Source organism: Podarcis filfolensis (genome assembly GCF_964270895.1).
Source record: "Podarcis filfolensis genome assembly, chromosome: 7".
NCBI classification, from domain to species: domain Eukaryota; kingdom Metazoa; phylum Chordata; class Lepidosauria; order Squamata; family Lacertidae; genus Podarcis; species Podarcis filfolensis.
This window is the reverse complement of record NC_139603.1, coordinates 1,244,617-1,271,135: the sequence shown is the minus strand read 5'-3', so window position 1 is coordinate 1,271,135 and position 26,519 is coordinate 1,244,617. Positions and strand designations below refer to the sequence as shown.

At 43.5% G+C, this 26,519-nt stretch overlaps 1 protein-coding gene across 5 annotated transcripts in view; it reads left to right on the top strand.

The window, feature by feature from the left end:
* SEMA5A (semaphorin 5A) overlaps nt 1-26,519 on the top strand; it is a gene marked incomplete at its 3' end in the record, with an annotated part of 148,389 nt that overhangs the window by 50,630 nt on the left and 71,240 nt on the right. For all 5 annotated transcript variants that reach the window (XM_083624292.1, XM_083624293.1, XM_083624296.1 and 2 more), the window contains exons 2-4: nt 7,807-8,004; nt 14,619-14,718; nt 18,070-18,115. In XM_083624292.1, the coding sequence (XP_083480418.1) occupies nt 7,875-8,004; nt 14,619-14,718; nt 18,070-18,115 (276 nt within the window). In that variant the 5' untranslated portion in view covers nt 7,807-7,874. The remainder of the gene's footprint in view (nt 1-7,806; nt 8,005-14,618; nt 14,719-18,069; nt 18,116-26,519) is intronic.

Below are 26,519 nucleotides of genomic sequence, written 5' to 3'. Positions count from 1 at the left end.
AGTCGTTCAGTTACATCTTGGATCTTAGCCCCGGGGAGACAGCACACTTCCCGAGACATCTTGTCAGGCCCACAGATCACTGCTTCTGTTCCCCTCAGTAGGGAATCCCCTATAACCACTACACGCCTCCTCTTAGGTCTGGTCGGGGTTCTTCCGTGAGCTGTCCATTCCAAGGTCGCCTGCACATTCCCTGAGGACTGACTTTGCTGCTCGTCTTCATATACCTGATCGACTGTAATGAGGGAGAGATCCTCAAATGGAGTCTGCTCTTCGTCTTCCATGCTAGGGGAGAGGACCTCAAAGCGATTGTGTATTTCTAAACAATCAGAGTGAACCCTGGGCCTCCTACTTCTTTGAGTCACGTTTCTCCATATATCTGGCTCCTGTGTTGGTGAGCTAGCCTCCTTCTCAGGGGAGTCCCCTGTCTCCTCCTTGGTGGAGACGGTGTGCTCTGTTGCTTCCAAGAAGAGCTCCAGCTCTCTAATTCTTTGGAGCTAGCTACACGTTCCTCCAGTTGCTGGACTTTGTCTTTTAAGAGGGCAATCAACATGCAATTGCTGCAGGTAAAGCTGCCTGCAACCTTTGGCATCACTGTAGCTGTCTCACCTCTTAATTGTAGCATGGATAGAGCTGCTTTAAATATATTATATTTTGTTTGTGAGGGGAAATTCCAGAGGAATAAGTATTTGGCTGTTAAACCCTGGACTGGATTGTCTGATGGGCTCTTTATGTTGCTTAAATGCTCCTGTGTTGAAACACAAAATTAGTTTACTGTATTTTTAGATGAATTAAAAAAAATGTTATGTATTTTTTCTGTTGGAGATCAGAAGTTGTACTACACTGCAGAAAGAAAGGGCTTTCCACATTCTGGGTTCTTAATCAATCACAGGTTACATCTCGGTTATGGTAAAGCCTAGATGGTCCTTTAATAAGACTGTAAAAGTCCTTAGAGACCTATTAAGTGATATTGGAAAGGGCTGGGGGAGAGAACAATCAGCTTCTTTTATGAGCTTGCTTGGAGAAGGTTGTCAAAATGGGCAGGGGGAGTTGTGGAATTTATGGGCCATCCATTGATGTGAATGATATTAGTGTGGTAAATGTCATTATACTTTATGGGGCTAAACATGTTTCAGTGTGTGTGGAATTCATATTGCTTTTTAACAATCGTTCATACAAATGGGTTAAATGAAAGAATCTGACATTACCCCTTCCTATTTTTATTGGGGTTTTTTGTTTTGTTTTTTAAAAGAGTGATAATAACATCTCAACAAAAATGCAGTAGATAGCCGGATTTTGATTTCTGCTGGTTTGCTTGAACTGATTTGTTAGGACAAAATTCCTTTAAATCTTTCCATCTTTGCTTGGCTTTTGTTTTGATTGTTCATTATGCAGATCTGAAGCATGGGTGTGCATGTCTCCTGTTACTATATAACTGAAAGAGCAATTGTACATTTCTGTTTATGAAGGCAGCAGAGAAGCAAGAGTAAGATAGTTGCTTTAAAAACACCTTTCTTGATGGTGCTCTACTGGATAATTACCACCCAGTCGCCAGTATTCCAACACGGGGCAAGGAGTTAAAGTGAGGGCTGGTGACCCAGTTTTCAGGTATTTCTGGATGATACTGATTAGCTAGTTCTGTTTCAGTCTGGTTTCTTTCCCAGGTTTGGGACTGGGACAGCTTATGATGTGCCCTGGGAGCTGGGCAGGAGAAGTGTGCTTCTGTTCAGCTTTCTCTCTCAGTGGCTTTAACACCATTGACTATGACTTTCTTTTAGATCACCTGACAAGAATGGAGATTGGGGCCATTGTTTCCCTGGGGCCTCCAGTCCTTCCTGGAGTGCAACATAGATTACCAAATACACATTCTAAACAAGGCTGAAATGCTTTCAGTCAGGAAAACTTTTGCTTCAGCAATAGGGCTGCCGCCTATATTAGATGTGGTTTTGCTCTCAATGAAAAGCCAGGTCTGCCATTTGTGTTTTCAATTGTATTATTCTCGTGCATCTTATTCTTTAGTGGCCTTTGGTGGTTCATTTTTAGCCAGAAAGGTGGCGAGCAAATGATTTTGTGAATAAAAACAAGACATCAAATGCTTGCAACAGCAGAGGATGAATTCACAACTTTCTCCAGAATTTTCCATTTTAATGGGGCTGCTCTTCAGTGAGTTATCAGTTGTGGCCAGAGTTAAAATCTGTGCACAAATTGATGGATTATAAATTTTTAGAAGTATAACTTTGACCTGTCTCTCAAGAGATTAGGGAAATTGTGCATAAGGAATGACTAATTAAGGTTGTGTGGCCAGGCTTTGCTAACTACTGCATCTCTCCATCTACCATCAATATAATCCAGAGAGGAGTGCAGGCAGAGAGAATGTAAATGAGAAAGCTTTTTAGAAACGAATTTCCCGAGTCAAAGCTTGAGTGCCTCTTTTTTTGTGAACCTCTTCTGCACATTAGGGTTACAAATATGTTCTTTACCGATCTCGTGATTAATTGTTGACCAGGAGGGGTGATTCATACTCAGAAGAGGGTGAAATGCTGTTAAAGAGAATAGAAGGAGCTAAATAACCATTCAATGCCTCTTCATTGATTTAGTCATTCTGTGTGGCCTTCCAGATTAATAGATGATAATGACTGATTTGCCTGAGGTTGCTCATATTCCCTGTTCAGTTTTCATAGCATAAACTGTAAACTATCTAATCGTGTCTTATATGGAGGATTAATTCCAGCTGGAAGGAGTACAAAATCAACTGGAAAGACAGTGGAAACAGACAAACAGGGAGTGGAGGTTAGAGGGAGCCAGCCCTGCTTGCTATGACTGCACTCCATCTTGATGCCAAATGTGCACAGATAGTAGAGGCTGGGGGGAGCAGAGGTGGAATTATTTTGGTGCCGTACGTGCATGGAACTGTAGTGCATGTTTGTCCAATGCAAGAGGGAAATTTGCTGACTTTTCCACACCCTATATATTTAGTAGCCACTGGCCAGGATTCATGGGCAAACTTCCTGGGGGCCGCATGCCTCCGGTGGGTGGAGCCATGGACAAAAGTGGGGAGAGCAACAGGTGCAGCTCTTTCATTTGTGCACTAGGCTGCAGTCCAGCCCCACAGAAGCGAGAGGCCACACAATCTTTGCACGTCTCTCCATCCTGGCAAGCAAGAGGCATTATTTTGTAGTTTTCTGATACATTCCAGCCACACAAAAGCAGTTGAGGAAGGTGTGTGCCCTGGGCAGAGAGAGAGACCTGGAGGGTCCCATTTGAACCCTGCCTGACACAGAGAAGTAAAACCCCCCAGAAGTCAAAAGCATGGCTGAAATCAGTTTCCAGTTCCAAACTCTTGGTTCAATATGTAGATGCTGAGGATATATGCAATGTTTAGAGATACCGTCTGTTAAGTGGTTTATAAAATAACTGAATAGAAAATAAGCATTTGATGGTCTCTTCACCCTAAAACAAACTTTTGGAGCCCCCCTCCTCCAGTTTATATCTCAGAGCTATCAGGAGTCTTGCCTATTCAGAAATCCACACATTTTGGTATTGTGTTTTATTGCTCCTGCCCTGGGAAAGGGGATGCGTGTGCAAAATGCGCCTGGCACCTGGCTAATTTCTAACACCTTTTCCATGTTTCCCCACTTTGCCCCAAATTTTGGTGAAGCTCCTTTGGAAGGGGTATGTTGTCTGTGCGTGGACATTCAGTATTAGCCGTTGGCAGAATTCATCTTGTGGTTGCCACTGGTGGCTGGGCAGCTGCGTTTGTGGACTCCTGTTCCTATTAGCTGCTCTAGAACAAATACCTGGTCTCAAAGGTTGCTTTGAGAACATAGCAAAAGATGAGCCCTGTCTGCTCCAGCACCTGGTTCTCACATGGAGAGCCTGCAAGCAGAACCAGACTGTAACCGGACACGTGATTCCCAGGGACTGGTGTATGTGGCATTCAGAGGAAGGCAGACTCTCGGGAACGGTGTCGTCAGACCTTCTGTTTTTAATGTAATACTTGGTGGAACGGAGACAGTCAAATTGCAGTTCTCTGCGCACATAAATTACTGAAAGTATTTTATCTCCTCCTTCAGCAGACAGGACTCCCAGAGCAGCTTACAGATAAAAAAAACCAACCCAAAAATGGTCCCTGCTCTCAGGCTTATAAAATAAAATATGTTACACAAAAGGGAAAAAAAGGAATGAAGAGGAAAGAGGAAAGCAAATAAACTCAGGTGCCAGTTCTTCACATTAAGAGAGTTGTCGTAATTCAGGGAGAGGACTGGTCTCTCTTAGATGGCCCTGCACTTTTTGAGCACTGTGGAAGGCTTAGGAAGAAGTCAGTGGAGTTTTCCCAGAAGTAAACTTTCCGTCATAAGGCTCTCACAGGCAACTCATAATGTTTCCTCAGGCTGTCAACCTATTGTGCATAATTAAAGAATAAGTTGACATCTTGGAAATAGCTTTCCAAGGCTATTAGCGCTCTCTCTCTCTCTCTCTCTCTCTCTCTCTCTCTCTCTCTCCCTCCCTCCCTCCCTCCCTCTCCCCTGTCTCCCCCCCCCCCACCTCTCAGCCAATATATTTTATCTGATTTAACCTTTTGGGGGGGGGGGGATGAAGACTTTATGAGTTTAGCACATCAGTTCTAGGAAGACCACAGCAATTAATCTTTCCTTGACTGCTGCTTGATAAAACAATTATGTTTGGTGATCAGCATTTGTTGAAAGCATTATTTGCCTCGTGACTTTTTCCATGCTGCTTTATGGGATTGCCCTGTTCTGTTTATCAGTCTGAGTAGCCTTTTATTTCCAAGCAGAGGCTACCCTGGATGTGTGGGTGAAACAACTTGCTGGCTGTTAAGTCATCTTCAGTTCAGTGCAGTGAATGTTGTGTCTGTATCATGTAAAGCTGGAATGTTATATAATTGCCAAACCGAGAATAGTCTTGCAGAGATACAAAATTCCCAGAAATATTGAAGCCATGGGGATAGAGGCTTTTTCTTTGGGGCTGGGTGATGGAGGCAGGTTTGATATGTATAGGGTAAAACAAATCTCACTGACATTTGGTGATATATATACCAGTGAAGGCTGACAGTTAACTCAGTCACAGAATCATAGAGTTGGAAAAGACCTCAGAGGTCAGCCAACTCCTTGGCAGTATATGAAATGCATTCCTACTGCTTGTTTATAGGTGATCATCTAGTCTGTCTGCTGTCAGAACAGCTGATGCAATCTGAAAATTATTCCTGAAGCCTCTGCTTATCTCAGTTAGACAAGGTTTTAGGTGCAAAAGTGTAAACCTAAAAACAAACCACAATGTGTGAAGGAAACTTTACACACCGGTCCTTTATATTTGGAGCAAAGTATTTGCCTTTGATGCTGCCACAAAGATGGTATGTTTTTGGTGTGGCCTTTATTGTGCTCCATCAAACAAGCAAAAACAAACAAACAAACAAATATTTGTGGGCTGGTGTGGGAAGTCTTGGTTAGGATTGGGTTGTATGGCTTCATTCCTGAGCACATCAGTTCCACTGAATTTAATGGGATTTGCTCCGGAGTCATTTTTCATATTTCTTGAGCAAGACTGTAGTTTGGCAGTAGAGTGTCTGCTTTGTGTCCAGGGTCATTTCTTGGCCCCTCCATGGAGGGCAGTGAATGCCCCTTTCCATGAAGCCTGGAGAGCTGCTGCCAGTCACTTTGGACAATACTGGCCATGGATTCCCAGTGGCAGGCTCTGCTGCCGCTTACTGACAGGAGAAGGGACAAAGCGTGGGAGCAAGCATCAGAGCCAAGCCACTGCTCCTGGCACTGCACTGGCACCTCAGTCCTGGCACTCAGCGCCCCCCCCCCCTTTGGGAAGCAGCAGGGATGCATGCCACCTCATGGTGAGGGGGGCCCACCATTGTTCCTTGTGCACCTGCACATTGTAAGGGGTTGTGTCTTTTGGAGAAGCTTGCCTTCCACTCAACTCCAGGGTTCCCAGGACGCTGCTCCAAAGCCAGTGTCATAACAATTGCCACCTTTTGTGGCTGAGCAAAAAAGAAAAAGAAACGAAAAGTACATTGAATCATTTCCTGCTAAGAGATAAAACGGAGCTTTGCCTTGGTGCAAATACCAGCATTCTCTAATAGGTCTCATTTATTCTTATATTCCTCTTGGGCAATCTATATAAAAAGGATGACAACATTGCTACATATATAACAGAGACGTATGAAACAAAGCCCTCACATGGAAACTCTGAGCACGGATTCATAGAATATTCATAGCAGAGATGCACTGCCCTGGAACACATGCATTCTGAAGGACCTCTATAGACTATTTTTAAAGAAGAGTGATACTTGTATAAATGCAACACTTTTTTTCGCTACTGCTTCCATAACTTGTTTCTTGGAGAAAAAAGCTGGATGGATGTTTCCTTCCTCTTCTGGTTCTCCCACTGCAGGCAGCATTATTCGCTGTGCTCTTACTTTAAGGCTACATGATGAAAATAGAAACTTAACTAATATAATTACATTTTTATATGTTTGGGACCAGTTTACTCAAAGGACTGCACCCATGTTTCCAGCCCATACTCTGAGAGCTAGCTTAGACCTTGGCATTGGGCGTTTATCGCTCCCAGTCCCCAGCCGGGGATCTGGGGCACATCAGGGTTAACGGATCTGTCTGCGGATTTAAGCACAGAGCCCACCCCCATTTCACCACAACACAGGGGAGTCCACTGACAACCTTTCAGCATATGGCCAGTGACTCCCATCAACACAGCCCCTTTAACAGGGAACCGTGGGATCACCACTGTGGGGCGGGGGGAAGGCATGTGTCACCACTTCGCGCGCACACACACACACACACACACACACTCTTAGGGAAGATAGACTAAAGGATTCCACCCAAGGCCTAAAACCACCAAAGCTGTGACATTTTGCTACGGGGAAGGCGAAACCTGCCAATGCGGGGGAAATCCCTTCCCAGTCCTTTAACAGCAACCATCGAACAACCATAGCAGCGCCCGCATACCTGTAAAGAGGTTAACCTGAAATAAAGAGCATAAACAAAGGGAGAGTAGGGCGGGTGAAGCTCTGGAGCTGACTGGGGGCTCCCAAGTAGGCTCCACCCCCTTCATATGCAAAGGAGTGATGGCTACCCCTTCTTGGTCCGCTCTCCTGGCTCCGCCTCCGCCCGTCACAATGGGTTCATTCTGAACTGAGGTTTGGCGGGAACCTCAAGGGCTGTGACGTGGGGAGGTGGACCAGGAGCGTTCTGCCGGGAGTCTCGAAGGATTGGGGGTGCTGCGCGTGGCCACGCAAGGGGCGCCCTCCGGTTGATGGGGAGAGCGGTCAGTCTACAGAGATCAGGCATGCCCCACCCCTCACATTTTTAAAGTGGGCCTTATGCTGATTTCTTCTCCACAAGGTCATAAATAGTGGCTGCTTATTGGGTCATGGCTAAGTTTTATTGTTGCTACTTTGTTGTGTTTGATTCTGCTGTCACTGTTGATAGTATATTTTAAGAACATTTTATGAGTTGGATTTGTATTTTACGCATGTAGTAAACCACTTTTGGGAGGACTTCCTCCTAAAAAAGCAGAGTATAAATCTCTTAAAATAAGAATAATTAGTTCCTATAAGAGGGGAAGATAAATTGTTGTCCTGTCTTTGAGTATCCTAAATTAGGGACCACTTAACACTTGGAGGTGTCAGGTGATCACCCTTGAAGAGGTTGAGTCAAGTGGCAAAAGACACTTTGGGTCCTTGGGCCAACATCTCAAGAGTCAACTGTCACTGAAGATTGGCCATTGTTGGTTTAGTTGTGATTATGTTGTGACATTCTCTAGGGCCTTTTTGCATCTGAAGACAAGAAGAGTTCCCGGCTAAGAGAGATGTGACCAGTGCACAGGAAAACATGGCTAACGTGCAGGATGGCATTTGGATGGTGATACTGGTCACAGGTCTGGGGATGATATACTTCGGAACAGTGTCCACAGAGGATTCCCAGTGCCAGCGGGTGGAGCATCCTGTTGTTACAAGTGAAGGTAAGTGATTGAGAAGGCGATTTCCAAATAAAGAAGAAGAGAAGAAGAAGAGTTTGGACTTGATACCCCGCATTTCATTCCCCTTCAGGAATCTCAAAGCAGCTAACATTCTCCTTTCCCTTCCTCCCCCACAACAAACACTCTGTGAGGTGAGTGGGGCTGAGAGACTTCAGAGAAGTGTGACGAGTCCAAGGTCACCCAGCAGCTGCATGTGGAGGAGCGGAGACGCGAACCCAATTCACCAGATTATGAGTCCACCTCTCTTAACCACTACACCACGCTGGCAAAGAATAGCAAAATTGGCACTGATTTGTTGTTCTTTGGCTAGTTTCCTTATAGACCTCTGTCTGTATTAAGAAAATCTGAGATTGCAACAGATTGGTTGGAAATCTCTGCTCATAATTGCATTTTAATTTTCACTCCTTTGAATCAGTGGGCTAGTTCATAAATGCTCACCAAGGGGGGGGGAACGACTGCTGTGAGTCCACAAAATGTTTGGCGCACTATTTTCCCAAGAACAGTCATTATCTCTCAAGCCAGCATTGTTAAAAGGCTGCTGTTGTTTTGTCCGGGGCAGTAGCCCCAGCTAGCAAATGGGGTTCTAGCCAAAGGGAGACCTATCCCAAGCACAGAGTCCAGGGACTCTAGTTCACATACTGCTAGCATCCTTTCCAAACCCAAGAAGCAGAGCCATGTCAAGCATGGGTTAGGTTCCGGTGAGGCAAGGTCAAACCCAGCAGAGGGTAAGTTCAGATGAACAAGGTCAGGCAAAACTGACCTCTTCGGGCTCCAGGGAGGGTCTCCTCACGAGCCACAAGAACTCTCCATTTCTCTCTCACCATTTCCGGGTTTGAATTGAATGATTTCATTATTTCCTGGTGTGGTGTGGTGTGTGTGCGTGTGCGTGTGCGCCTGTGCCTATATCTGTATCTGTATATGATCCCAAGACCTCCATCTCCTGTGGAGCTATAGCCAATTTTGACTTTAGTATATATGTGGAGTTAGGACTCTTTGCTTCAGTAAGCATCACTTTTCATTCCCTTACGTTGAATCTTACCTGTCGTTCTGCAGCCCTTTTGCTCAGTTGGGTGGAAAGGGGGCACCTATGGAATAAGCAATGAAGGCAAAAGACCAAATGCCAGCAGGTTTTGACAGCCAAGCACCAGAGCTTTGCTGCACCAGGAAAGAAAGCTCTATCTGTTTGTCCTGAAGCTGCTTCTCCCCAAAGATATTGCAAGAAAAGTTATGCAAATATATATTCATAGGCCAAGCTACAGCCTGTTTTTACTCCACAAAGAAGGGGAGTCAACAGAGAGTGGAAATTTTGGAGTACTACATTTGAATTTAACCCATAATGCTATAAAAAGGAAACACTACTATTACATTTTCAAAATTACTGTGTTTAATTATGATAGTTCTATTTAAGTTTAGCAGTAGCCAGAAATCACTGACGTTCTGTTAGGCCTAGAAAATGACACACACTCATAGCATTTCACACCTTTATGAACCTAACTGCATTTTCTTCCTGAACCTCTTTGCTGGTGTGGTCAGGAAAGACCCAAGACCATTTGAAATTTAGGAGGAAGCAGAAGATGATAGACTTGTATGTGAGAAACTAGCAAGCTTTCATTTGAGATGTCAAAGGATTTTTTTTAAAGGGATTGCATATGGGAATAGCACCTTTACTTTGTGACATCAGCAGCCATTACTCTGATCCTCACCCCCCCCCCCCCGTTTCACACCTATTTGCATGCCTAGCAACCAGCCCACTTCATGCTGGGGCAGACTGCCATACTTAACAGACTTAGAAGCCAAATGTTGAGGTTTAAGGCAGGGCTATGAAAGCAAGAAACAGCACAACTGCTTTCTGGAAATGCAACTAAGTGATAGTGCCAGAGGAACATGGGGAAGCAGACAGAGATCTGATCCTAAGGGACAGAGAGTAGGATGAGGCAGGGGCTCAGGGAAGCAAAAATAGGGCAAAACCAAGGGAGAATAATGCTGGCATTCATCAGCCCACTCAGCTACTGCTCCTCATGACAACCATATTGCTTTTTGCATTCCCACCATTTGCAGGGAGCTGAAAATGATTCCATAACCTCTTTTAAATCCTGATGAAAGGGAGCTAGAGAAAGAACATTGCATAAACTTAAAGGTGGTGTTTACTTGTGGTTGTAAGCTGCTTTCAGGTGTGAGGCCTTATTCTTCGTACTTGAGACTCCTTGTTCTTCTTTCTGATTGATTCTGATCAGACGTACGACTGCTTAATGACCAGACTTAAAGATGTCTTTGTGGGTTTTGCTGCTAATCAGCCTCCTTTTCTCCACAGGGACTGCCATAATTGCCAGTGTTCTTTCACGGTACCAGCAGTGAACATATTGGCAATTTGAGCAGCTACGAAAGTTAGCAATGGTGCTACAGATGGGAGAAGGGGCATACTAGAATGTATGAATGAGGGGACTAACCAGCACAGATGCTGTTAAAAGTAAACAGTGATTACTCAGTGGGACGATAGGAAGTCATCAGGGCGAACAAATAAATAATGCACCAATTTCTTCTTGCAGTATTTTTTTTTTTTTTTGCTTACTAGCATACACCCCAAGGAATTAAACCACAACAATCTAACAATCTGATGCAAGTAACTGCTACACACAGCTGAGTTCCCTTGCTTGCTGCAACTGTAATGACGATCTGCTGAAATAGATTCATTTACTTACTTGGCAATTATAGTTGCTGAAATCAGCTCTGTAAAATTCAGTGGAGGGCACAGGCCAGGCAAGGGTTAAAAAAGGGTTTGTGGAAGAACAATGGAGCCACTGATTGTGCCATCTGAAATTCAGCACAAGAACAATATTTTCTGAAGGGCAGGTTCTGGCTAGGATCTGGAGAACCGCAAGGCTGCTTCTGCATGCACCAGGACCTGTTTTGGCTCTTCCTCCCTTCAGCATCTTCCCATATCTTTCTCCCAAAGCTACTCTTTGGACCAGAACAACCTCCGGTGCAGCTTCCAACACAGGATCAGGGGCTGTGGCCAGAATCCTAAAAGAATGATTTCCCATTTAGTCACCTTGAATTTATAATTTGAAGTTTTCATTCAGAGTTTGACATCATTCCATCATCTCCCTTTAAACCGGACAGGCTACAATCTTGTGCACACTTACCTTGAGGAAGCCCTTTTAGACTCCTCTTTGAGCTGTAAATCAACTTGCATTATCCTAGTTTGCAGAAACAGAAGGCCTTTTGGGGGAAAAGATTCTCTCAGGCCTCCTTATGAAGTCCACAACAAATGGGCTGATTGCAGTCTGTCATAAATGAAGATTAATTGAATGAGCATCTCCAGCAACAGAAGGCAGAACAAATGTAGCAAAACTTTTACAAGCCTCCTGGAATTGCCCTGGTGACATATGGAAAGGGAGAGTAGCTTGAAATGCGGTTGTGTGTGTCTTGTTTCATTGCCCATTTGAAACAGAATTTTTGATTGAGCACATAGACTTAACGAAGATGATAAATTAGACTCTTCATGTTGTAGTTGCAGAACATTCTGTTATATTGGAAGGGGGTTGGCATATCCTCTGAGTGCCAAGCATTAGCTTTCCACTTCACTTCACTTCAGTTTCTTGGTGTTACAGAAAATCCACGCTCAATTTCCAGCTTTATTTTAAAAACAACCAAAAAACACAATAACAACAATAACAGATAAAGCAGGAGTGGAATATAAATGGATGCCACAAGAAAATTAGAGGGGGAAACAGCAGATTGAGAAGATTGCGTCCACATACTCTTCAAGTACCACATGCCTCAAAGATTGCTTAGAAGCTTCAGCTGGGGCAGAGCATCTCCAGCTCATCTCCTCCGGTGTGTGTGTGTGTGTGTGTGTGTGTGTCTTAACTATTTTGTCAATGCACTGAATAAATGCATCCTGCAGAGCACAGTTCAAGGTTCTGCTCATGACTGCCTCACCCATTGTGATCTCTTGCAGCTTTGAGCATCTTTGGCAGAAACCTCGTTCTCATTTGCTTTTTCTTCATTTTTAATCTCTGCGTTTCCCTCATCTGCATTTTTTTCTTTCACTCTTCCCCCCTCCTTCATCAATCCTTTCCTCTTTCTTGTATTCCCGCCCCCCCCACCATTAATTCTCATCTCCTTTCCCAGCCCTTCTTCTTCCATGTAATTTTCTCCCACTGTCTGCTGACTATTTTATGCATAAAGTTTCTGTTGTGACGTGGGGTTTGTGATTTCAGCTCTCTTGACATAATATGCTGGAGACAGTTCTGTAGTAACACTTCTTTATTAAAGCAAACAAGACTGAGACTGAGGAGGGGAGAGCTACATTTATAGGGACAGGGAACTAGCTAGAAAGGATACATTTTGGAGGGAACAATATCAGGCAATCACAGTCCTGCCTTTTGGAGGAAACCAATAAGACAGAGGATCCAAATACAGCAGCTTAAATGAACCAATAGTAGCTGTACCCTCTGGAACCAAAAGGCAGTTACTTTACCCTAATGCAAATACAGACAATAGTAATACAGATATAAAATCCTTTGACTCAATACACAACAGTTTCCTTCCTTCCTTTCTTTCTTTTTTAAAAAAATATTTGTTTTTAGTTTCATGAAAGACAGAAAAAAACAGGAGGCCCAGCAAAGAAACAAAAGCAAAACAGAAAAAACTCAGTTGAATAACCTAGGAATGTATCTGGGTGCAGGAAGGTAGCAATGATGTCTACCACACTCTTGACTCATCTCTTGTTTCTTCTTCTTCATCATCTTCATGTGTCTCATCTTCTTGCCTCCCTTATCACCCCCACCACTTACCTTCCATTGATGTCTCCTCCTCTTTCCTTTCTTAAAAGTAATGGTCAGCTCATTCCTTGTTCTCTTGAGGCATTCCAGGGACTGGCCACTGTGAGAAGCGAAGAATGGGCAGGATGTGCCCGGTCAGATCTAGCAGGGCTCTTCCTATGTTCTGAATCCTATTGATTTTTTGGTGTCAGTTGACCCTGCTGCTCTCCTCTTATATTTTAACCTTTTCTCTTTTTGTCTGTTTGAGTGCCTTTTAACTGTAAGCAAACTCCAATATTCCCTGTTTTCATTGATCCTTTCATTTTTGCTATCTTCCCCTCTCTTTCATCTAAATTTATTGAATGTCTTGACTGGTCACAGTCTTCAGCTGCAACTTCTGTTTCATTTCTACTAGTGTTGTTTTTATTGTTTACACCCCTCCAAAACCTGCTCACTGTAATTTTACAAACCATGTCCTCTTGCTAAATTACAGGGGGTTTTGTCTGTTCTTATTCTCTCCTCTGATTGTTACATGGTTGGCCTTTCCATTTGAATTGCCTAAAGGGTGTGTGAGAACCATGACTAAGGTTACCAGATTTTTTTCCCAGTGAATCCGGGGACACTTTTCAACTTCAGTTGGAATACAAAACACATAATAAGAACGACAGAAGCAAATATTGCCTTGGGCAACTGAAGGAAAGCAGGAACACCAATCTGTGTTAACTCTGGACTGTATTGCATTTACATGAACGCAAATGGCTTCTTCTTCGTTAACATTATAAAAATGTAATATTTCTCCTATGTTGCATGGCCTCCCTCGGGGCCCCTGCCTGCTCTCTCGGGTTGGGTCTGGGCTTGGTCATGTGCCCTTGCCCTCCCGGTGCTCTCTCCTACTTCTCTTCCTCAGCAGCGGCGGCGGCGCGGCAAGGTCAGGGCTCCCCTCTTCTTTCTCCTTCCTCTTTGTCTCTCTTCCTCCTCCTCCTCCTTTCCCCCTTCTCCCTGCGTCGGCTCCATGGTTTTCCTGGCCCCGGAGCGCCGCTGGACAGTTGGCCGGGCGCTCTCGCTCCCAGCTTGATTTGGGTCGCGGGGGGGGGGTCAGTGGCTCCCCCAGTTGACGTGCCCAGCGTCCCCAGTTCCCGCTTGGCAGTGGCGGCAGCAGCAGTATCGCATTCGGCTCTGGCTGGCTTCTGGAGCTGCTTGTTGCCGTGGTGCCCGCCATTTTGCCTTGCCAGAAGTCCCCATATGATGTGTCTTGTGCCGTTGAACCAATCACGCAACATTCATTCCCTACTAATAAATCTGCAACACTTAAAATATAAATCCAGGGACATTAAATGAAATCCGGGGATGGATTTTGACTGGGGACAGATTTGTAAATCTGGGAACTATCCCCGGGAAACGGGGACATCTGATAACCTTAACCATGACACCACATTTTCACGATGCATGTGCACCTACATAAACCATAAATCCACCCTAAACCATACAGTTGACAACCATAGCTTGAAGTTGCTTTTACAGGTAGCTATATAAGGGGACCAGGTTCATGCAAAACCAGGAAATGTGTGAATCTTGAAACCACCTCCAGTTCTTCTGAGGAGAAATGGACAGAAAGAAGCACATGAGTCTGTGCCTGGAAACCTCTCAGTCAGAGGACTGCCTTAGGCTAGCACTATGCTAAAGAAACAGCAGCTTACAAGGCTGTTGTAAGGATTCATGAAATAAGATAGGCAGAGTTCCTTGATAGCATTGAAAAATCTATGTAAATGCTAAATATTTTTAATGCTAATAATCTGATTTTATGTATTTATCAAATTTATGTTTGTATAGAGATTGCTCCTTGGTTACATGTATTCAGAGCAGAAAATGCTGTCGACTTCTCTCAGATAACATTTGATCCAAGACAAAAAGAACTTGTTGTTGGAGCAAGGTGAGACAATGCTTTCTAAAAATTCTCTCTTATCAGATGGTTAATTTTTCTTGTTTGAATACATATTTGATTAAAATACATCATTTATATCCATGTAACATGCCAACAAGCTATGGACTTCAAAATTAGCTGTGATATTTGGTAACCACTTTTTTAAGAAAACTAGATTCTGCAGTCCTTGCAGTGTTTAGGACTTGAAGCTCAGTGATGCAGCCAAGAGAATCATATTATACAGTTCTGGTTAGACTGTCACAGTAAGGAAGGGAGTGGCTGAATTAGCATTTGATTTGTGGGTGTTTCTCCCTTTCATGCAAATTGTGAAGCTGACTCACAACAGGTTAAAGCACTGTCTGTTACTGCTCTTTGTATTTCTGTCAAGAGTGGGTTTTTTTAGCAGTAGAGTGCATCTTGACACTCTGCTATGAGCCTAGACTTTTACTAGTTTCAAATCAGCCCAATGAACAAATCTTGCAAACAGTTAAGAGTCAGACGTACTTAAACTTGCCCAGCAATATCTTAATTTGGGATACAACTGTTGTGGCCCTAAGCATGCAATATTTTTGCCCTTTTTATTATCCTGCTTTTGATTCCAGCTATCTACAGATGTTGACTGTCCTGGGTTTCTGGGGTCAGACTGAGCTATAATAATACTGCTTTAAGGAAGTGGCATAGATGATGACTGGTGGTTTGTTTTATTAGTTGCCCAAAAAATTTAAACAGCTAACCCCCAAAGTGTTGTTTTTGTTTTGATGAAGCAATGCAACTTAAATAAAACATGTCATGTCACCACCTGCAGTGTGCATGGATGAAAGTTCTTTCTTACGTTTGTTAAAATTCAGTTCTGATCAAATTGGTGACCATTGCTCCTTAGCCCAGTCCTGCCTTTCAATGCCAGTTCATTTGAGCTTCCTACCCATAGCTGTCAACGTTTCCCTTTTTTAAAGGGAAATTCCCTTATTCCGAATAGGATTCCTCGCAAGAAAAGGGAAAAGTTGACAGCTATGCTCCTACCAGCCCCTCTAGAAGGAAGTAGGAAGAGAATGTTAGCAGGCTGCTGCAAAGCTCTCACTTGGAACTCCTGGAATGTGCCATGAACCTGCTTGCTGATTTTTCCGCCTGCTCTGCCCTGATACTCCATGAATCCTACCCAGCTTGTACTCTCCTGGTTTGCCTTTGATATAGCTCTACCACCCATGCCCTGGCTGTAAAAACAACCAAAAGAGATCTGTGGAGGTGGTGGTGGTTTGGTTCTGCAGAGAAGAAAAATATGGTTTTTCAGATCTGGGCTGAAGCAGGTTGCTTTGGTTTTTTGTTTCTAAATCCTTACGGCTTCAAACAATGGAACAGCTGCTCATCAAAAGGTGAAGGAATTTTTTAGGTTATTGCAATGCCTCTTAAAAATATTTTATGAATTCAAATTTGGTTTCATAGGTACTGAGATAGCAATAATTCCTCTCATTAATCATTGCCACAGTTGTTCAAGATGATGGCCAAACCTGAATTTGAATTGTTTTCAAAGTCAGAAAAAACCTCCCTAACACCTATTACAGATTTTAGAAATATCTATATGACTGGACTGCATCAAAGACCACCTTCTGATATTCATGTTAATTAATGAAACTAACAGATTATCTTGGGCTGTTACCCAGCAACCACCTAACAAAAATAATGGTTAGCCAGCAGCCACAACAGTACATTTATTTTTATGATGTTTCATTAAAGTTTGTAACCAAGAGCGAGTGAGAGTTGGAAATGGGAGATCCAAAGTGCCACTGGAATATGGATGCCTGTATAAGAAGGTCTTCATGGCTGCATTAGAGATGTCCTGTCTTTACACATTGTGGATTTGATGCTGTCAGAGGAAATGTGTGTGTGAGAGAGAAATAGGAGTTTTAATAATGGAGACCACAGTAGTGAGGGTGAAAATTTCAAAGAGGTTTTTGACAATGAGCTACTGTAGGAAAGGAAGGTTGTTTCTTCCTGGCTGGCTCTTCATTTTTCTCAAATAGAAAACAGCAGATGCACTGCTGCTACAGGAAGGCAATCTGAGAGAGGCTGTCCAACTGAAAAAAACCTTCAGCCTTGCAATTCCTAAAACGGGGTTTCCATTCTGCATGAATTAGGGATAAGCAGCTGAAGGCCCATAGGCCAAACTGCCCTTCTCTGAGGGCTATTATCTGGCCAACTCAGAAACAAGATATGTAAGGTTGAGCCGATAGTCACTGACAGTCCACTTTGGAGAGAGGAAGCTGCTCCAACAACTTTCACCCCATCTTTATCAAGCTTCTCCTGCAAATCTAGTTGCTGACTAGAGGAATATTTTATTTTTGTGCTTGCTGCAGGAAAGTCTACAGAAATATTCATGTAAAATGTATGAAAAGATGAGCTCCTGTAGATTAAGAAAGAAAAGAAGGAAGGTCCTTAAAGGACCTTTGCAGTATTCAACCAAATAATTGCACAGAGTGACTTCTGCTTGTGCAATGGGACTTCCCCTTCCCTTCCCCTTCTCTCCCTGCACCCCCCACTGTCCCCAAAACTGCTCCTGAAGGGGAAGATGTAGGGGAGGAGAGTCACATTGTACAAGCCTAGGTCATTCCTACTTAGTGCTACTTGAATACAACCCTGGGCTCTGGGACTTCCTCTCTGTCTATGCTCCACATGTCAAGAGTCTATAGAGTTAAATATTTGATATATAACAGACACACAGATATTTGTATCTCCTCCTCCTAGTCACTCAAAATGCCAGTGGGAGTAAACTTTAGAGAAACTAAGAAAGAAAATGTAGATCTCATCCTAAGTTGCTTAAGGTAAGATACCTACAGTAAAATTATCAAACATCTCTCTGCTTTCGACAACCTTCAGTGTACACCTAGAAACGCCTAACAAGACAAACAAGTTTTGAAACGTTTTATTTCTCTGTCAGAGTATTTCTAAATTGACAACTCATTGAAAAATACCATGGCAGTGTACAATAAAATCATGAAACATCATAAAACTATAAAATAATGAAATACAGAACAAGTGGCCAACACTTCTTCGCAAAATAGAAACGTTTTCAGCAGGCAGTAGATTTCCAAAATTGCAGGGGCTTGTTTGATTTCAATAGGAAATCTTCCAAACTCCTGGTTCTACTAAGCTAAACACAATGTGTAGTTAACAGATACATTATATAGGTTTACTCCTTATTGAAGAGCTAGGGGCGGCTGCAGCTATTTGTCAAGTGCACTGTCAGTGGCAAATCCAGGTTTACTATGACAAAGGCTTTTAAGCTTCTAAATCAAGAATATCCAAGAGCCATGGTCTCCTGGTTCACCTGCATAACTGATGCCATTTCTCCTTTCCCTCTTTTAGAAACTACCTCTTCAGGCTACATAGTGAGGATCTTTCTCTCATCCAGGTAAGCAGTTAACTTTTACCCCTCCCTCTTTTAAAAAAGAAGCAAAACAAATGGACATTAAAACGTTTTCAGTGAAGATGTGAAAAAGCTTCAGGATGTCAAATGGTGCAACTGACTTTTGTTTTGTTTCCCCCTTCTTTTATCCCCTTTAAAGCATTTTTATTGAATTTTATCCGCACAGTTGGCTTCTCTTGTATATTTTATTTCTCACTATACAGTATTTTAAAATAAATCTCAGAACAGCTTTTTGGGACAAGTTGTGTAGGCTTATTTTAATACATCTTTCTTCTAGCAATTAGCATTTCAGGGACCATGAGCATGTGGTTCTGCTGCCTTCTGTCCTTGATACCTAGTTTTCTATGCAGAGGGTTTTCTCTCTCTCTCTGGTACGGAAGGGCATTTCATTAAGTGAATTCCCACCTGCAGTCTGAAGTGGGTACAACCTACAGTGATCTATATACAAATGTATCTACCATGACTTGTACATGCTCAATATGGTTGCTACTGCTGATGGTTTGTATTTACATTTCTTATAGATAGATAAGGTTTAGTTATGTCTTAGCTGCATATGTTATGCAGCCAGGTAAGGTGTGTGTGTGCAACTCTTTGAGGAGCCCAGCGCACCTGTATTGCGTGCCTCTCCCCCCCCCCCCCATGTTAGGCGCAACTTAGCACCTCTGCCACACATTATTTGACAGAAAACCTGGGCTGGCAACCAAGTATGTCAGAGAGAACTATAGCCAATCCTGGCTCTTTGCTAATACGCCCTTGTGTCTAATACTTTCCCAAACATGTTCCTCTTAACCTAAAAAGGTCATGTGTGAATTATCTTCAAAATCTAACATATAAATTGGCTCTTAATTTGTGAAGCCATGACGTGGATGGCATTCAACTCTTTGCTTGTGGGGAACAGAAATTCCCCATAAGCTAAGCATAATCATGGAAACTAATTGTGCGTATGATCCCTACCTGAGTCTGCATTTTGTATTTTGTATTCCTATTGCACAGAGGGTTTCAGCTGTTACTGAATTGCCTTTATATTCCATCTTGTAAAGATGCCTTTAAAAAACATACAAAACACCTGCTTGCCTTGGCAGCCATATTAGAAGCCACCCTGCTACAAGAGGAACTTGGTCTGTCTACCTACTCAGGGCCATTTTCACTGTGCTCTTGAGGCACAATGTGTCCAAATTAACCACCTACAATTTTTTTTAGAAAGGGGGAGAAGGAGGCATGCGGTCATGCACTATAGCCGTGCAGGTGTTTTACTCCCTGCATTAATGAGGTTAATGGTGAGTGAAGTTGAAATACTAGCATATATGGGGTATTTATTGAGGGCGGCTTCACCCTTTGCCAGGCAAATATTTTTGTTGTGTGGTTACCAGAGCTTCCCATAGATACTTGCCTAGGAGAGAGACGAGTGAAATTAATGGGTATTACTGGAGATTAGGCATGCACAGGACTGAGTTATAAATCTATGGGTAATATTCATGCATGTCCACATGTCTTTTAAATGTGTGCACAGGTAAGAACAAATGCAGCTATGTGCTACTTCACCAAGGACTGAAGTTCAAAGAGGTTGGAATTATAATTGTAATAAACAGAAATGTAGAAACTACAATTCATAGGATTTTTGGCCTGACAGTTATTTATCTGCTGTAATGCCAGGTTCCCTGCAAGACTGCTTGCATAGCACAACACATTATATATTTCACTAACCTTTCTCTACAGCCATCCATATAGATTCTTCAGCTATTGATATCATACACACTCTGGCTTTTATCAGCTTTTATTTTAAAGCATGTACCACTATCCTTTCAGTTCTGCCTCAGTTTGATTACAGAATTTGTCTGACAGAAGACCACAGTACATGTTACCAGTTCGACAGCATTATTCCAAAAATCCTGCCAAGCATTGCTAAAGGGTACGGCTGGAAATAAATGCCAAATTTGTTTGAGCGCATTTTGACACAGCTTGAAGAATTTTCTCATAATTGCTTCTCAATAGTGTTTTGAATAATGCTCATTGCATCTCTAAGATGCCCTCAGCTGCCATGTGTTGGTACCATAACTGTTTGAAAAAGTAACTTAAAATGCAGGCTGCTCAGAGGAGCTGGGAGGGATGCTGGCTTCTGAGGGGGCTGCTCCATGAAAATATGTGCAGTACTGTTTTTTGTGGGGGTTTTTTAAAGACAACCACCATGTGAATTATTATTAGGAATGAGAAAGAGGAAGGACCATTGCTGGCTGGCAGAGCATATGCACTGCATACAAAAGTTCCAGTAATGGCATATCCAGGCAGAACTCAGAATGTCCTACAGAGTCAAGTCAGGGGTTCTCAACATGGTGCCCTCCAGCCCCAGCCAGCATGACTAATGATCGGGGATAATGGGAGTTGTAGTCCAAAATATCTGCAGGCTGCCATGTTGCCTATCCTGGTCTCAGTCATCTTGACTAAGTCTTAGACAGGAGAACTGCTACCTCAAGAGCATCCTGAAGTCATATAAAAGCTGGTTGGCTGGCCTGAGCCACCTGCATTTGCTCTACCCCTTCAGGAGAATGGTTTCTTCTTTTAAAGGGCCACCGCCCTATTCTGTAAAAGCTGCCTCCTGCAGGCTGGAGGAAGTGAGGGGTGTCCTGAGCTGACAACCCTCCAACATTTCTGTGACAAAAATAGAGACGTCCATAACAACAACAGCAACTTTACTATTTATATCCCACCCATCTGACTGGGTTGCCCTAGCCACTCACGGTGGCTTCCAACATATATAAAAACATAATAAAGCATTAAACATTAAAAAACTTCCAGACATTAAAAAACTTCCCTTCAGATGGCTCGGGGGTCAGATAACTCCATACCCTCCAACATTACTCCAATGGAAATAGGGATGTCCTAAGGAAAAGGGGGACATTCCGGGATCAAATCAGAAACCAGGACAGTTTCTGTAAATCCAGAACTGTCCCTGTAAACGAGGGACACTTGGAGGATCTGATGGAGTCTAACAATAGTGCATCCTCTGGCCTGGGTAGTCTGGGAGGAGGGGGAGGTGATGACTCCTCAGGCAGTGGCTTCTCTCCCTCTGAGATTACCATGCAGCTAGAGAACGTCGCAGGTTCTCTGAATGTGGGCTGTGATATTTTCCTTTCTTCCTCATGAGCTGTTGCGACAGAAAAAGCAGCACTTCTTCCAGGTGCAACAAGTCTTAGGGAGAGTATTTTGAACTGGTAAAAAGAACTTGCTCATGCCACCCTAATTTTGCAAAGTCTCACCAGTCTCAAGTGCATAACTCCTTTTGGGGGTCTGGCTAGATGTGACAGTCACCACTAGCTAAATGGGTTGCATCCAGTGGTGACCATCTGCTGACAGAAGACACTTTGATCCAGCAGAGGCTTTAGCAGAACCGGGAAGGAGGAGATTTTCTGCAGCCCCCATCTATTCCTGAATGGGGGACCCTTCAGAACAGCACATAAGATTCAGAGGGAAGGGGGACCTGCAGAGGAGAGAACCAATTGACGACTTCCGGGTTAGCGCCATCGGCGAAATGGCGGAGTTCCTCCGATCGGAGGAACTGTCTCCGTGGAAACTGGGTCTACCCGCCGCGGCGAAGGTGGGGACCCGCTAGAAATCCCAGGTGGAAGAAGCCTGGGAACGTGGGGTTCGGCAGAGCACCAGGAGCGCCTCCCCTACTCGCGGGGAACCCCATTTTGGGGCTCCGGAGCGAAGTAGGGTGATCGGCGCGGTGCTGCGAACTGACTGCTACTTTCACGGAGGGAAGCCACACTGCCATTACCGGAGAGCGCTGACTTTTTCCTGTCGACAATTGGACTCTAAATAAGTACCCGTGAGTAGAAACGGAAAATTGGATTAAGAAATAACTTAATTTGGCACGGAAGCAGGAAGGCTCAAAACAGGAAGTCCGCCTTCCGCTTTTTGTAAATAATCTGAAGCAAAAATCTTGTAAGCTAATAGCCTGAAAAGTCGTTTTATAAAGGTCGAAATTTCCTTCATTTATAACTATTAAAACCCCCTTGGAAGCAGGAGAAAAGGGGGGGAAATTAAACTGTTCAAGCCTGCAGGAGAGGGAGTAAAAGAAAATAAGTTTCCACCGTCTCAAACCTGGGAACGGGGTGTCGGAGACAGAAATTATTGGAGACGTCCATTGACTGTGAAAGGAACATTTTGACAGATAGCAAGAAAAAAGAGAAACAAATTGATTCCAATGTTGCCTGCTGCATTTTAAAGAAACAAAATATTTGAAAATTGAAAGTAACTTTCTTTTGTTGAATATGCTTTAAAAAGATGGACACAAATAGAAATTGTATCCTCTAGAGGGAGCTTGTCAAATTGTTGCTGCAGTTCACTTGGGGATTCCACAGCTGTGAGATTAACATCGTGGGACTAGACTGTGACCTTGAACAAAAATGTGTTCGGAAGAAGTCCTGGTGCTTGCTTTTTGCAAGACAAGTGCTTTGTTGGAGCAGATGCATGAGAAGGTGGATTTGATGAACGAGAAGTTGGATTTGATGACTGTTGGAATCAGGGAATGTGGACTTGACATAGAAATCATACAGGGACCAATCCAGGAAACTGGTTTGACTGGGCAAATGCAAGGGCAGATAATAATGGAGGAAGTCACGGTGCTACCTCAAGCAACACAAATGGAGAGACCCGAGGCCCTGCAGGAGTATAAGTCGCTGTTTTGGAAGAATGAATTTGAAATGGGCCAGAGGGAGTCTGGAGCTGAGGAGGCTCTCAACTTTGGAGAGATTTTGAAATATGCTGTTAAAGATCTTTTGGATTATTTTGATGATTGTGGGGAGTGGGACTGTGGGGAATGGGTTGGTCTGATGTGGGGAGATGGAGATAAGTATGGGTGGAAATTCCCTGGAGACCTACTCCTCAAGGAGAAAGGAAAGAAACTAAGAAAGAGACCAACAAAAGACAAGGAAAAGTGCAAGTATAAACAAGAAGAAAAAGATCTGCAGAAGGGGCATGGAAGTGATTTAAGAGCCTCGGATATCAGATTACCAGGTTGATGGACTAGATGGAATGGATAGTAAGGACTGACATAACCCGAGACCAGGAAGAAGGGACGTTGGATGAAAATCGGAAGAGTCTTTAAAGGAAAATCTTTATTTTGGGAATTAGTGTAAAATTAATGTATATTAGGGAAAATGTTGGAATAAAAAGAAACTTTTTGGCTTTAGTAGAAATGATATAAGGAGTTATGTATAAATAAGTATTAAGTTTTAAGTTTTAAGGTATTTTATGGTAAGATAAGGTTAAACAAATTAAGGCAAATGGAACCACAGAATATGGTGAAAGATGGAAAGGATTTACTGAGTTAATTAATAGGTTAGACTGTTGAGATAAATTATTTAATAAAAAGTGAGAAAGATGGAAAGAATTTGCTGAAACAACTAATTAAGCTAGAATACAAAAAGGGAGGTGTGAGGAGGTCAAGGAAATAAGCAAATGAAAGATGAAGATATGTAATATGGGAGTTGTATTTTTTGTTGTTGTTGTTGTGTTGTTGTATTGGTTTTTATGTATTTTATGTATTCTTTCTCTTTTTTCTCTTTTTTTCTCCTTCAATTTTTTGTACTTTTGAAACTCTTAATAAATATCATTAAAAAAAAAAAAAAGAACCAATTGACAAAACTCACCTCAGTCTCCTTTCCACTGAGTAAAACCTCCACTGGATTGAAGAATCTGCTGTCCCCATGAGAGACACCACAGGAGGCAGCAGAATGGCTTTAAATGGAGGATGAGGCTGTTACTGCTGTTAACTACTACTGCTAAATTAAACCTCGGCTTGGCCATAACCCTTGTGCTCTGCTTGTAAGTTTCCAGAGCTGTCTTGTCTTGCAGTTGTTGGAGAAATGACTGGAGTTGATCTAGCAAGGCAGTTCTCATGTTCACATGTGTTCCTTCCAGGGCTGTCTTAAGCATATCCGGCGCCATGGTGCAAAACTCCCTCCGGCGCCCGCTCCCCCCCTGTTTAGGGAGAATGGCGCTGCCGGTGGGGCTGGAGGTGGCAGGCAGTGGCTGGAGGGCGGCACCAGGGCGCCAAGTTCTGGAGGGCACCAGGGAAGAGGCTGGACACGGTGCCTCCCGGCTCAACTGGCCGCTTTGTGCTGTGGTGGCCACGGCAGAAGGCGCCGGGCGCGGCACTGCTTCGGCGGCGAGCTGATGCTGGGAGGTGCCGCGTCCAGCCTCCGCCTCTTCCCTGGCGCCCTCCAGAACTTGGCGCCCTGGTGCCCCACGCCACTAGCCTCTATGGGTAAAATGCCCCTGGTTCCTTCAGTAAGCAATAAACTCCGTTCCTTGACTATGAGTCAGTAGCTACAACAACTAACACATCTTGGAACGATGCACAGTGATGCTATTCCATTGTCGCATGGGTACGGTCAATCTGTGTCTGTCAGAGGTTGGCAGAGGCTCTCTGCCAAGGACCTTCTGCCCCTGATGCTTCTCCTCCTTTGGCTGTCATTGCCCATGTGCTCACCAAACCCAGGCCTGGAGGGGGAGCAAGTGAGTAGCAATGGCAGAGAGGGAGAAGCTGCTTCCCCACTGCCTCTCTCTCCCTGATCAGCTAGCAAACTCCTGGGGTGGAGGATGACGGTTTTTGCCAGAGCCCCCTTCACCAGCCCTGCAAACCTGAAGCCTCCACTGATTACTGTCATTTTGTTCTGTCAAATTATATTCTTGGTTGCATTGCACCTTTGAAAAACATGGTGTTTGAATACATGGCATAAGATGTGAAGGCAAACAGATAACAATAGTAAAAACGCAACTAAATGGAATTATGAAATTATGTAGCTGTTTTCTGAGGCGGTGTAATCCAACCACCTTTGGAAATAATATATTTTGCCAGTGTCTAATTACCAGAGCCATCTGCCTAAGGCATGCTCTGCCATCTGTCTGGAATTTTGTTTTGTTCTTTTCTGTTTGTTTTCTGTTTTTAGTTTATAGAAGTTCATAGAATCACAGAATTGTGGAGTTGGAAGGGGCTCAAAAGAGATGTATTTCTGTTGGTATGAAGTGGTTGCGATGGTAGATGTTGTTGCTGTATCTGTCTGGTGTGCGTCATAATGGGTGTAGCAGTGCAATACTTCATTCATACACAAACTCCTCCTTGTTCTTCCTCCAAAGCTCCTATGGGCAAGGCTGTCTTTACCCGGGGTGCAAGGGGTGCGGGGCACCCGGGCGCTGAATTCCGGGGAACGCCCGCCACTCTTAACTATCTACCTGTTATGAAGTAATAAATAATTTTGATTAAGCTAGAAAAACAAAATACATATATACCTAGGTATTACTGAAATGTATACCTACTGTTTCACCAAAAGACTTTCGTCTTTCTGCGTCATTTACCAAAGACACGCCGCGCCAGCGGCAGCGCTTGTCATTCACAACAGTGGGGCTTGTCAGACTCAACGGCGCTATGCACACGAAATTAACTCTTACATTCAAATATTGTGTTACGTATTGTATTGAGCTGCTATGCGGCAGCGGGGTCAGCGGACCTTTGACATGACTGATGTTTCTCCTAAGTAGGTGCCTAAAAAATACTTATAAGTTTAAGTGTGGTGGTGTTGTATACTTCAGTATAAGTGTATTGTAAATATTAAATAAAAATAAATAAATAGCCTCCACTTGCTGGACTCCACCCACTGAACTGCCTTCAGTTATATTCTTCCATTCATCCAGTTACCTTTTTCTTTCCTTCCTTCGTTTCTCCTCTGTCTAAACTGAGATTGTAAGCTCCTTGGGAAAGAGATCTGCTTCTGTCTCCCCCCCCCCTCCTTTTCTTTATATTACTCTGTAAAATGTGTATTTTTCTGGTGGTAAAAAAACCAAAAAACAAAGAAACAAACCAGGCTTGCTGTTAACTGAATTTGGTGCTTAGAGCAGGCAGGGATTTGGGAAAAGCAGGAGACAGAAGGCAAGAATTTATACTAGAGCTGGACCAAACTTTTCATGTTGAAATCTGGCATTTCAAGGCAATAGAACCATTCACTGAATTGGGAAGCAGGTTAAGCAGGAAGAAGCCGATCTCTCTGATTTCTAGTCCTAACCATGTGGAACAGTGAAGATCAGAAGTCCTGAAACAGAACAGGGCACGGTTGTCAACTTTTCAACCAGCCCTGGTTCCTGTGTCTTTTAAAAGTGTTTGATCTTCAGCAATTAGCAGGTGAACATTTTCATAGCATGGAGATACATGCTATCAACTGCTAATTGCTGCAGATCAAAGCAAAGACAAAGGCCAGTTGAAGACTGTAACAAACCTCAAGAGCTGTCTCTGGGGTCTGCCTCCCACACACATGTTTTTCGCTGCTTGAGTGCAAGAAGCTCTGGCAACCAATTGGAAGCCGCGCCTCGGTTGTCAAACGTTTCGGAAGTT